Source organism: Sceloporus occidentalis, unplaced genomic scaffold, assembly GCF_023333645.1.
Source record: "Sceloporus occidentalis isolate IW3139 unplaced genomic scaffold, rSceOcc1.0.p SCAF_7, whole genome shotgun sequence".
Lineage (NCBI taxonomy): Eukaryota > Metazoa > Chordata > Lepidosauria > Squamata > Phrynosomatidae > Sceloporus > Sceloporus occidentalis.
Window position 1 is genome coordinate 38,757,491 of NW_028316987.1, and position 12,947 is coordinate 38,770,437.

The 12,947-nt window shown below is 39.6% G+C and overlaps 1 protein-coding gene across 3 annotated transcripts in view; it reads right to left on the bottom strand.

Moving 5' to 3' along the window:
* Positions 1-12,947, bottom strand: part of ITGA9 (integrin subunit alpha 9) — a 282,149-nt gene that overhangs the window by 111,098 nt on the left and 158,104 nt on the right. For all 3 annotated transcript variants that reach the window (XM_089532642.1, XM_089532643.1, XM_089532641.1), the window contains 2 exons: positions 11,251-11,400; positions 3,041-3,117 (listed from right to left, as the gene is read on the bottom strand). In XM_089532642.1, the coding sequence (XP_089388768.1) occupies positions 3,041-3,117; positions 11,251-11,400 (227 nt within the window). The remainder of the gene's footprint in view (positions 1-3,040; positions 3,118-11,250; positions 11,401-12,947) is intronic.

Genomic DNA, 12,947 nt, shown 5'->3' on the forward strand with positions numbered 1-12,947 from the left:
ATTTTGATCATGTACTTGATAAAAATATTAATAAAAAATAAATAAATAAAGTCAGCCCTCCAACATTTGCAGTTTTGACTTTTGCGTATTTGATTATTCACCAATTTGATTAATACGTTTCCTCTATGAATCTCTAGGCCCTCCAATGTGACTCTATTGTCAACATCTGCCAAAGGTCATGCTGGAGGACCTAGAGATTACTAGAGAGAATACTAGTATGCAGGTGATTACCACACTACACTCTTATAATGCTGCTATCCCACGTTACTGATCTGGCTGTCTCCTGTTGCATCCTGGGGTTTGTAGTTCAATGAGGCCTAACAGCTCTCTGGCTGAGAATTCTAAATGCCCTTCCCTAAACTGTAAATCCCAGAATGCAACAGGAGAGCAGTTAGTGGAATAGCAGCACTATAAGAGTGTAGTGCTGTAATCTCCCTAGAGATTCCTAGAGAGGTGTTCTCTCAGATGAAAAAAAAAGGGGGGGGGTGTTCCAGATTTTTCTGCTTTCACAGGGGTCCTATGCCTCTAACCCCAGCAAATATGGAGGGTCCACTGCATACAAGAACCTTCTAAAAATGTTCATTTTCAAATTATTAACTATATTATTATTGTTATTATCATCACTACCACCATTACTACAAGATTTGCCCACATTTTCCATCTTCATTCTCTTCACAACTCTGCTCATGGAATTCAAGCTGTAAAATATTCAACCCGTGTATATAAGAGGTGCCATTGTGCCACTTTTAAACAGCTGTTGTCTACTACAGGTTATCAAAGGAGACTTGTACACTAACTCAAACCAAGAAGGGCCAACTGAAACAATAGCACTATATGTAGAAGCGCCAAATCTAGTCCTTGATGCCGAGCCCAACTCCAACAATCAAGGACCATCACAACCCAACATCCCTTAAGCTAAAAACTCCAAGCCAAGACACCCAGGGATTACAAATCATAATCCAGACCCTAAGTAATACTGTGGAACCAACACACCTGCCCCCAAAGGTTTTATGTCCCACAATTGCCCACTACTACATACAGCATGCCAAGCAAATGGCGACTAAGAGATGACAATAGGCTACACTCTGGGCTACAAAGCTGTCCATATATAGATCTCTATTGGGCCTGAACAGACGGGCCAAAATAAAGCTGCTTCGGCTCACTTTGGAGGTATGCTCTTTAAATGATGCATGTGTCCTAAGAGGCTGGAAGCCGCATCAAAGCCACACTCCAGTTCTAAGGACTGGAGGGCAGCTTTGGCACAGGTTCTGGCCTCTTAAGATGTGTGTGTCATTTAAACTGCCTAGCTCCAAAGTGATCTGAAGCAGCTTTATTTTGGTCTGTCTGTTCGGGCCCCATTCTCTCCAGCAAACAGTGGAGCCTGGAGGGGTTCAGTTAGCCAAACAGCCCTCTACAGAATTTGCCTCTTCCCAGGATCTGTCCAGAGTGCTGAAAGGTCTGTCTCTGATCTCTCTTGCTTGCCAAGTGAATACAAACACCACATATGATAGTCACTTGCTCTTGCCATGTAGCCCAGTGCTTTGCCCAGCATGCTTCATCCAGACTCTGCTTGGCTTTACCCATTCACCCCACATACAACTGCATAGTTATGTGGCTGCCTGTTCAGTTAACATCTCAAAGGTACTCAAGGATAACTCTACATTTTCTCTCCAGCTGTCCCAGGGAAGAAGAGCAAATGTATATTGGGAATACAGTAATTTGCTGATTTTGGCACAAAGAAAAGAAATAGTTCATATGCTACTATGTAGGGAGGATGATGTTCCTAATGCCACAAACATTTCAAATAACTTCCTAGTTAATATCACACAATGAAAATAGCATTTTGATTTTCTTTTCTTCTCAAATAATAGAATTCCTACATAAATAGAAGCATAAGTACACTTTTCCCTAAGTGGTTCCAGGCTCACAGTATCAATCACACACCAGATGGACAGGTTTCACATCAGGATATAAACCAAACTCAAGGACACATTATATAAATAGGATGAACACAGTCAAATGAAATTCAGAATGTGAAATGAAGAGAGGAGATCACAGATATATAGATTTCAAGTGTTTCTTGGAGTTCAAAGAGTTGCTTCTTAAATGAGACAATGAGGAACCGGATGTAGCCACTTTGACATTGGAACAGAAACAGGAAGGAATGAGAAGAAAATAAGTGGATCAAAGAGGCTAGAAGAAGTAAGATATAGGAGGGGAGACAGAAGACAGATGAGCAACAAGAGCAAACAGGAGTAGACATATTATTGAAGGGGGACACATATCCTCTCCCCTACCACATCCCGGATGATACTTTTGGGGAAAAGACAGCGTATGTTCTCCTTATCAATTTTGATGATTTCCCTTTCCCATTAGCACACTGACTTATGTGAACAAAGATTGGGGGTGGATTCTGCAATCATGAGAGCTTTTGGTGGCCATCAAATGTGTTTCTCAGACCTCAGCTATGGACTCAATTATGCACCAATTTAGAAACTGCTAAATTACAGCACAGAACTCATTTCATCTTACTGTCTTCATTTTCTGCAGTGCCATGGTTTATGTTGATGCTGTGTGCAAACCCTAACATAGGACACGGAATCCAAAAATCTTAGAGAAGGTGATGGCATCTGGATTTGATTTCCAGCTTTATCAATAGCCCACAGTAAAATTATTTCCTTTTCCCTCAAGTTCACCTTGGGAGCTCAACAGCTTGGTGAACTTTATTGAAGTAATAAAACTCTGTTGGAAATTATTTAATATCTACTATCACCAGATTCTGTACTGATGATCTGCAGCAACTGGTTTCACTGACAATAACCTTGTGGAACTATAATCTCAAGAGACATTAGCATAACACTAGAATCACAAAGGAAGTAGCAAACTGAACTTATATACTGTACAGTACTTCTGTTTGACATCCTTGAGCCGAATATTTCAAGATGTGTGAATGTTTCTTCCCCATCTCCCTCACGTCTGGCAATTAATTAACAAGTTTGTTTTGTTACAGAAAGGATCAGAATTTAATAATGTCACTCACCTGGATAAGAACAATTTCCCCTGAAGTTTCAGATCAGCAGCACAATCATCTGACTGACAGTTCCTCTCAAACACAGTCTACAAAAATGAAGAAAATAAAGCTAATTATTAGGAAGGGAGCAAAACACTAGATAATCAAATTCTTGCTCAATTTGTAAGAACTTGCAAATGCATCTAAAGAGACTCAGGGCTTGAACAGGCAGGCCAAAATAAATCTGTTTCAGGTCACTTCTGCCACATGCCCATTGCTGTCAGAGAGATAGCCATGCAAGTGAGGCAGCAAGAGGGGATGGAAGGGGCACCTGCTGCACCCATCCTTCATTACCATAGCTTTCTCCATGTGGAGAGAGCCAGGGCAGCGAAGAAGAAGAAGCAGGACCAGAAACATGCACACACATCCCACAGCAACAAGAGGGCCTGACCAGTTGCCATCCCTCCTCTGAGGTGTCATTCTGTGCTTTCTGCACTCCCTGCACCCACTGATTATGCCACTGGGTTTTTATGCTATGCTGAGGGGAAGTTGAATTGCAGGCATAACTTCCCAAGGACAGGACTGCTTTGTCCATTTCTCAATACTGCCATGCTTTTAGCCTGGCTATTTCAGATCTGCAGAGATTATTTTGTATTCTTCATATTTGCAGAGCTTTAATACTATTACATTTGTTGATTGGTTTTTTTAATTTACTTGAAATTAAAATTTATTTACCAATTGATTTCATTCTGTATCTTGCCCAGAAAACACTGAGCAACAAATAAATAGAGCAACAAATAAATGGAGAAAATTCTTTAAATTCTTTAGAAGAAAGTCTGGACAGGAATATGTAGAAATAAAAAACTTGAAGCTAACCAAGGAAATAATAAATGAAACTACATTCCTTTGGATAATAATAATAATAACAATAATAATAAATTATTTATTTATAGCCTGCCCAATCACTAGGAATCCGGGCAGGTTACAACAGTAAAAATCCATTAGAAATACAATAAAATAGAAATGATCCCTTCCCAAACCCCTTCTCAATATTAAAACTACAATTAAACAATCAAAGTTTAAAAACAATAAAATGCTATACAGCACTGGGTTAAAATTAAAAACAATTTAGCGGGCAGAGAGACATACATCACAAAATTGAGATCATATTCGTAAACATACACAAAGGGAGGAAGTTAGAATTTATTAGCTAGGTTGGGAAGGCATGCCAGAAGAGATCCATTTTAAGAACCTTTTTGAAGGCTGTAAGAGTGGGGATATGGCGGATCTCTTCCGACAGGTTGTTCCACAACTTCAGTGCAGCAGTAGAGAAGGTCCTTTCAGTGAAAGAAGTTAGCCTAGCTCTTTTGGCTGAAGTAAGTTCTTACTTGAGGACCTTAATGTATGGGACAGGCAGTATGGAAGAAGGTGTTCCCTTAAGTATTGTGGACCCAAGCCATGTAGGGTTTTAAAGATAATCACCAACACTTTTACCTTGCCCAGAAACTGATTGGCAGCCAATGAAGGGACTTCAGAACAGGTGTTATATGATCATTCTGGGAAGTACCTGTGATTAGTCTTGCTGCCATGTTTTGTACCATCTGAAGTTTCCGAACTTGGCACAGAGGTAGCCCCAAGTAAAGCGCATTATAGAAGTCCAAGAGAGAGGACTGGATCAAATGTGAGATGTTAAAACAAAATCCTTAGGCTCTGCTTCATCAAAGAGAAGTAGATAATGTAGTGATTTGAGTATTGGCTTGAGTGTTGGCTAGGACTCTGGAGACCAGGATTTAAATCCTCACTCAGCCATAGAAACCCGCTGGGTGACCTTGGGCAAATCATAGGAGTTTATCATGGGGGGGTAGTTTAAACAGTGATTATCTGGTCAAAATTGCACAGTTGAGATTCAAAGATGATTAAAATGTGATTAACACAAGAGCCATTATCCCGTGAATAACCAAAGAATAACCAGACAATAAACAGCAAAATACCATTCAAGGGGAAATCCCATGAATGAGTTGCTGCTGTTTATTGCCTGGTTATTCTTGGGATAATGACACTTTAATCATGTTTAATCTCGACGTTGTGTGAAAACCATTAGTGCAATTTCATGATTATCATGGGATATTCCTGGGATAACAGCACTTTGAACATGTTGTGTGAAAACCATTAGCACAATGGCACGATTATGGTGAGTTAATCACTGTTTATACTTCCGATTTCCCCCATGTGATAAACTCTATACTCTCTTAGCCTTAGAGGAAGACAAAGACAAACTTTCTCTGAAAACCGCATGATAAATTCATCTTAGGGTTCCCATAAATCAGAAATTACTTGAAAGCATATAGCAACAAAACCAGCAACTGCTTGATAAAGAGTCCTTTCCTTCTTGTATCCCATGACAACAAAGCATAAGGCCAGTTGCTTTTTATTGATATACAGAGCCCCTTAGCTGTTTATGGAGCACATTTAATAAAACATATCTTATAAATCCCAATGCATGCACCTGATTTTATCTCAGTGGTAAAAAGTAATTAACATTCCTGAACACCTTCCAGAATTTAATTGCATGCACGGGTTATAAGACAGCAAAGTAATTGTCAGAGTATTTCCACAGAGAGCCATAGCAGGTGAAGCAAATAAGAATGAATTCCTTAAGAACTATAAATGTAAAAAAAGAATCCTGCTATTAAATAAACCAGACATGCTCATGTAAGAGGTGAACAGCAACAGCTGTGATATTCCATAGAGTGATGGGGAAAAAACCAGTTTTACTTGTGGATGATAGTCTGGATTGTGCAGAGCAAGAACTGGTTTAGGATATGGGAGCCTAAACAGAGGACCCTATGGAAGATTAGTTTAATTGATTGATAGAATACATTGTACTAATCCATCAATCAAAGCCACTGCTAACAAGGGAAAATAATAATTCTGGGGAAAAGCATGAACATTTTGAGCAAAAGAAACTTTTTCAGTACTGACAGCATTTATATTTCACATTCACAAAACCAAACCAGCACCACAGTGATCACAAAAACCCAAGGTGATAACAAATAGCCAAGGTGTGATCAGCAGATCAGATATGTGTCTGAACTTCCAGTTTTGAGGCAGGCTTTGCACCACCACCACCACCACCATTATCAATGCTCCATATATAAAATTACCTTGTTTGTTGCACACACAGCTAAAGTAGGACTTAAAGTAGAGTTGAATTACATTCCTTACTTTACTTGAGTAATAAAGCTCAAGCTTTATTCCATTGTTTATTGCTGACATGCTGCTGCAAGCTGACACTGAAAGTTTGCTTCTCTCCACCCTCCCAATGCTGATGCAGCTAAATATTTCACAGTTATTCAGAGGTTGAGGAGGAAAAGAGGGGGCTGAGCTTCTTTTTCAGAGGTTTGGAGCTGTACAGACCAGCCGAAAGGGCCAGTGTCCAGGTGGAGTGGGAGCGTGGCGACTGCACACCGCATGCCCCAACTCCATCCTCAAAATGGCATCATGCCGCCCAACCAACCAAACAATGGGCAGCATCACCATGGTTTTTTGGTGCAACATTTAGACACACTGAGCTGAAGAAACAAGGAAGAGCCACACGGTGGTGGCAAGGGTGCCTTTTTTCTCAGCCAAAAGGTAGCGGCATTTTGCTGCTTCTTTTTGGCCCAGACAAATGCTGGATGGGGGCAGCATTTTGTGATTGCCATGGCCCCAATCCAGCACTCAAAGGGGCAGTGGGAGGCCGCTCCTTTGGGTCAGTCTGTTTCACCCCTTTGTTGCCTTAAGTATGCTTGCATCTGGACAACTGGACATCTTCCATATATCTGAGGCATTTTCCCCTGATATTCTACAAAAAAATAATGACAGGAATATGCAACTTACTAAGTGACCATTGTTACCTATGTGAACTAATTACAGAGATTTACAAATTCAAAATTACTTCTATTGAAATTCAGATCTACATTTGTTCCACATATCTCAATTCTGCATTCCCTCCCATCTGCTGGCCTGGTTCACTGGAGGACAAAACATTTCAAAGCTCAACTCAGTCCAACACTATTATAATGCAGGGTGGATCCTTAAGAGATTTCCTGGCATAGAAAGTGGCCATTCCCACCAGTTCACTCTGACCATTCATTTCTAGCATATGATGCATGGAAAAAATTTATGGGTAGGACCAAATGCATTAGGGATTCCACTCAACCAAAGGTGGAGAGGAAAATATTTTGAATTGAACAAGGAGGGAATGATGGATGAAAGTGCTTCTCCTGTAATAAAGGGAAGATACATATCTTGGACATATGGGGAGTACTGCAGATTTCCACTATTCTATTTAACACTTTTGACACTCAAAATTTTTACTCACACAGGACAAAGATGGTCTAATAATTAACTGGCTAGCAACCTTGTGTCTACAAAACTCATCCTTTTCTCCTTATCTTAAACATAGGTCCTACATCAGCTTTCTGAGTCATATAAGGACTTATCTGAATTATCCTATCTGCTCTCAGGCCACGTCTTCATCTAGAGTTTCCACATATACACATTTGGTTGTTGTGAGAATTTTCCTTGTTGCTTACAGACCTGAGATGGTACTAGCTAGGAAATCTCTGAATGATAAGATGCAATGTTGTTATCGGCCATTTATGTTACGACATTTTAGCATAGAAACAGTGATTTAGAATGAAGTATTGGACATGGGAAATCTATGCTCAAGACAACAAGCCACTGTCAAAACAGAATTTGGAGAAACAGAATGGTTCCCAATAGGCAAAGGAGTCAGGCAAGTCTGCATATTATCACCATACTTGTTCAACTTGTACACAGAAAATATCATATGAACACAAGGGATAGAGTCAAAAGGAGGAGGAATGAAGATAGGAGGAACAAACATCAACTATCTAAGATATGCGGATGATGCAGTATTGATTGCAGAAACATCAGTGACTTAGAACAATTACTAAGGAAGGTCAAGGAAGAAAGTGCAAAGTCAGGCCTGCTGCTGAACATAAAGAAAACAAAAATAATGACTACAGAGGACCTACATAAATTCGAATTAGACAATGAGGAAATTGAAATAGTCAAAAGATTTCTTGTATTTGGGATCAAACATCACCCAGAAGGGAGACTCCAATCAAGAGATAAGAAGAAGACAATGAATGGGAAGGGCAGCCATGAAAGAGCTAAAGAGCTAGAGAGTAGCCTAAAGAGTAAAGCAGAGCAGCAAAGTTAGAATCATCCAAACCATAGTATTCCCAATCACTATGTGTTGATGTGAGAGCTGGACAGTGAAAAAAGCAGATAAAAAGAAAATCAACTCATTTGAGATGTGGTGTTGGAGAAAGGTACTGAGTGGACAGCCAGAAAGACAAACAAATGGGTCCTTCAGTGAATCAGGCCAGGAATAGACTTAGAGGCCAAGATGATTAAATTGAGACCATCATACTTTGGCCACATCATGAGAAGGCATGACTCATTGGAAAAGGCAATAATGCTGGGAAAGGTTGAGGGTAGAAGAAGGTGAACTAGACCACTCACCAAATGGCTAGATTCAATTAGGAATGATACAGGAAAGGCGCAGAACAGTGGAGGACAGGGACACATGGAGATGTCTCATCAACAGGAATGCCATGAGTCAAAGGCAGCAAACAACACAACAAGAAATGGAAGTGGGAAGGAAGCAAGCATACCAGTCTGCCATATCCATTCACTACTGTCAACACTCATTCAAATGCAGTTTTGTGAGAGCTAATGGCAAAGGTTTTGCTGAGAAAAGAAAAAGAATATGTGTAACAGAGTGTGATCAGAGCCTGAAAACATTCCTTTGGGTATTCCACTTCCCAAAATGCCTAGCCAGTATGGCCAGGGAACACACAGGCTGGGGGCTTATGGGAATTGTAGCACAAAGAAACAGACACACACAGGTGCTGAGTTTAACGAAATGGAGTGTGAGCAGATGGGCAAGAGAACTGCTTGGAGAACTGAGTGTTTAGGTAAAAGGGGGGGGACTTTTACTGGACAGCAGGACATAGGCAAAAGAGCAGCTGGGATTTCTATGGCCCTACCTATTTACCACTTTAATTGCATAACTGCATAATTATTTCTTTAACTGTAGGTTTTGCCCTCCAAATTCCCAGTACTGGGGGACAAAAATCATTAATCCTTCCCCCATGCACACACATATACATTGTGGCCCTGATCCATTTTGGAGGTCCTGCACCAGCAATTTCCATTGCAAAAAAAAGTCCCACTTTCTTCAATGGGACCTCTTCTTTGCTATGCAAATTACAAACACAGAGCCCCCAATCTAGCCAAAGACAACAGGAAAGGCAAACCATGAAAGCCTCTCCACTAGGATCCCAATCCAGATTGGAGGGGTTCCCACTGGCAATTGGTAGAAGTACAAGACAGTATCTGTGGGCAATACTACACAGTTATGATCATGATATAGTGAGTGGGTCAGGGAGCAGGCAGATGGTTTCTTAGGTAAGAAACAGATCTAGACATGGGGATGACACAAGCATACTGTTTTGACGGTTTCAGTGTAAGCTAATTTAAACAAACAAAAGCAAAATTACCAAGAATTTACAGTTCAGCTTTCCCCACCTAATAGACAACAACACATGTATTCAATTACAGCATGGGCAGGATGGGGATGATGGGAGTTGTACTTCAGTACATCTGGGGGAAGACAAATTAGGGAAGCTGTCAACCAAACTAGTTCGATGTTTTATTTGTTTCCCATTCACTCATGAACAGCAGCTGTTTAGTTGTTAATCTTGGTCCATCTCCCATGGAATGCATGTTTTAAAGATTTGAACATTTATCCCAAAGCAAAGTATTCACCCTGAGATCATGGGGAAAGCTTAACAGTCGCTAAAGCTGTCTTAGGCTCTCTACAGACTAGCATAAAGAGCTGGCATGGGGGCAGAGTAGAGATGTGTCGACCGCATGCCAGCCATCCCGACTCTGCCCCCATGCCACCCCCACACCACCCACCTGACCAGGTGGCAGGTGGCATCAGAGCACAGCATTTACACATACTGCGCTGAAGAAGTGGAGAACAGCTGCCACTGCAAGGCCAGATCGGGGCCGTGATGTGTAGTTGTCATGGTCCCAATCTGGTGATGAAAGGGGTGGTTGCAGGCCGCTCCAAAGGGGAAGTCTGTTGAGCCCCTCAATTTAATTTAGAATTATAAAATCACAGGTCATTCATTTCAAACAACTGCCTAGCAGCAGTAGCCACATTTGTCAGAAAACAGTCACACACTTGTGCCCCTTTGCAAAAGTTCAATTCAATTAAAATCCTTTTATTCAGACCAATTAGAAGCAGCTATTTTTAACTACATGAGTTTTGAAATACAGATGGGAAGCTCTTCTGCTGAATAAGCAGCAAGTTGAAAACTCAAACTTGTGCAGAATTTGTAATTAGGAATCAAAACCACAAAGTTTCAATCCTATGCTCGGCTTGAACCTAATATAGTGGATAATTATAATTATTATTATTATTATTATTATTATTATTATTTGTATACCGCCCTACGGGAAACCAATCCGGGCGGTTGACAACAGTAAAATATAAAATACAACAATTAAATAAGGTCAAATAGGACTGTATTTTAGGATAATAATAATAATAATAATAATAATAATAATAATATATTATTATTATTACTATTACTATTACTATTACTATTGTAACCCTGAGGAGGGTTACAATAGAAATAGTAAAAATGCAAGGTTAAGCTTCTGTGAAATATTTTCTTTGCATCCATAACTATTTTTTTAAATGCCTTTCAAAAGGAATTAGCCCCCAACACGCTTTACACTAAAACTATATGACATAACTACATAAAAATAATTATTGAACTATATATTGAAATTAAGGGCAAGGACTAGAAAGCATGAAGCCACATTTCTCAGTTGTGAGGAGGAGAACAAGGCAATAATACCAGAGGAACAGTAGACATATCCAGGGGCAGCCATGTTGTACTGTAGCAAAGTACAACAACATCCAAATCCACAAAATGCTGATACCTTTAGTGGTAGAAATAGTAGGTAAGAATTGGACTGTCTGTCTGCCCCAAGTGCAAGTCAATAACTCAAGCATTTCAAATACAGTCCTAATCTGGCCTCACATGGCAGGGCCAAGCATTAGTCCGGAAACATTAACGTATTTTTTTCCATTCTAGAATTCCATGGCACTTTTGTTTTCCTTTTTTTACAAGAAAATTATTCAATACCTGATTTCTCTGAGCCATCTTCTGTCCCCTTTTCCATCGAAGTACAGGCTTGAGCGCAGGCAATTCTTTCTCTTCCTTTGCCAGGGTGTGTTCCCCAAGGCTATATACAGCTTCAAATACAATTGGTGATATCACATCTTTGACTCTTCTCTGTAGGATTAAAGAGAGAGAGAGAAAACACTGTATAAGTCAAAGCATGGAGGAGGTTCTCGTTGTACATGTGAGAAAAATGCCAGCAATTTGTCTCATAACATCATCTCCATGTTTCTTTTGCCTTTACACTCATACATGTATCTCCTTTTTTGATATGTTTTCTCTTTTTACATCTCAAACTGAAATTACGACATTTTCACTTTTCAGGCTGAAATACTGTGATTAAAAGTACGGTTAAACAGTTTCATTATCTCAGCTTCTCAAATTCTATGCATCTTTGGGGGAACCAAGCTTTGGCCATCAGTAAAATTCTTTATCTTCACAAATCCTTTCGTACGAAAGGTTTGACTGGGGCAGTGTATGCAACTGCAACCAAACACTGTATCATATTTTAACAACAGATTGGATCATAATTTGTCAGCAAAATGATGGATTCAGACAAAAAGCTGCACAAATGATTCACATTTTTTTTCTTGACAGAGCAACTATATGAAACCTGTATGAAAATAAATATTACTTATTGCAGCAGACCTGCACATGTTTGAATCAAACCTTTGCTTTTCTTATACTCTAGAATCCCATTGGAGGGTACAGAGAAGCGTTATAGAAAATGTTGAATCACCAATACAATGTGATAGAGAAGAGTGGTCCTGTTCAGTCATTCTATGACCCCTTGTCCCCCAGTTTTCTATCCCCTCTTCACCAAACAATCAGCACTTCATGCTCAATGGACACAGATAGTCTCTTTCAAGTTTTTCCCCTCTGCTTCCTTGTGGGTTGCCTCCTGAATATTTTTGTAGTTCAACAAATCTCAGGTTTTCCAAATTGATGATATCTCCATCTTGTGTTATTTCAATAACTTCATGAACAACACCCTGGAAGAGTTCACTGTTAGCATGTTTCAGCCTTCCCCACCTTTACAGTCTCCTAACGTTTTTTTAACTTTATTTTTATTAACATTACATTACATGTGCATAAATAAAAATTCTTTTCTGGCCTATGCACAATCATGTGTGTGTGTGTGTGTGTGTGTCTTTCAGTTGTTTAAATTATGCACATTAAAAACAAATAAATTTCTACTGCGAACATTTTCTATTTCCATCGTTGTTCTAAACTTCCTGTGTTAACATTTGTGTGAGACAGCTTTTTGTAAACTAACTTTCTTCTAATTATTGTTATGTCTCTAGTTAACGTCAGAATTCTTAGTGTTTCATTAATTTCTATGAAACCTATTAGTATTTATGTTTCACTGATTTCTGCTATTTCCATTTATTTTTACAATATTTACTTATTTTTTCCCCCATTGCTTCTCAATTTCCCCTTCTGGCTTTCCATTTATCAAGTTCGCTAATCAATCCATTTCTGCCTTATCTTGTGGTTTGATTAACCATTCATCTGTTGTTGGTATGATATTTGTTTTCCAGACTTGTGCTAATTCAAATGTTTTGAATTATAACTCACAGCATCCCTGAAGACTAGCAAGTCTTGCTGGGGATGATAGCAGCTCTGGTTTAGATAGAGGGTCTGGATTGCAGAAAGCTGGT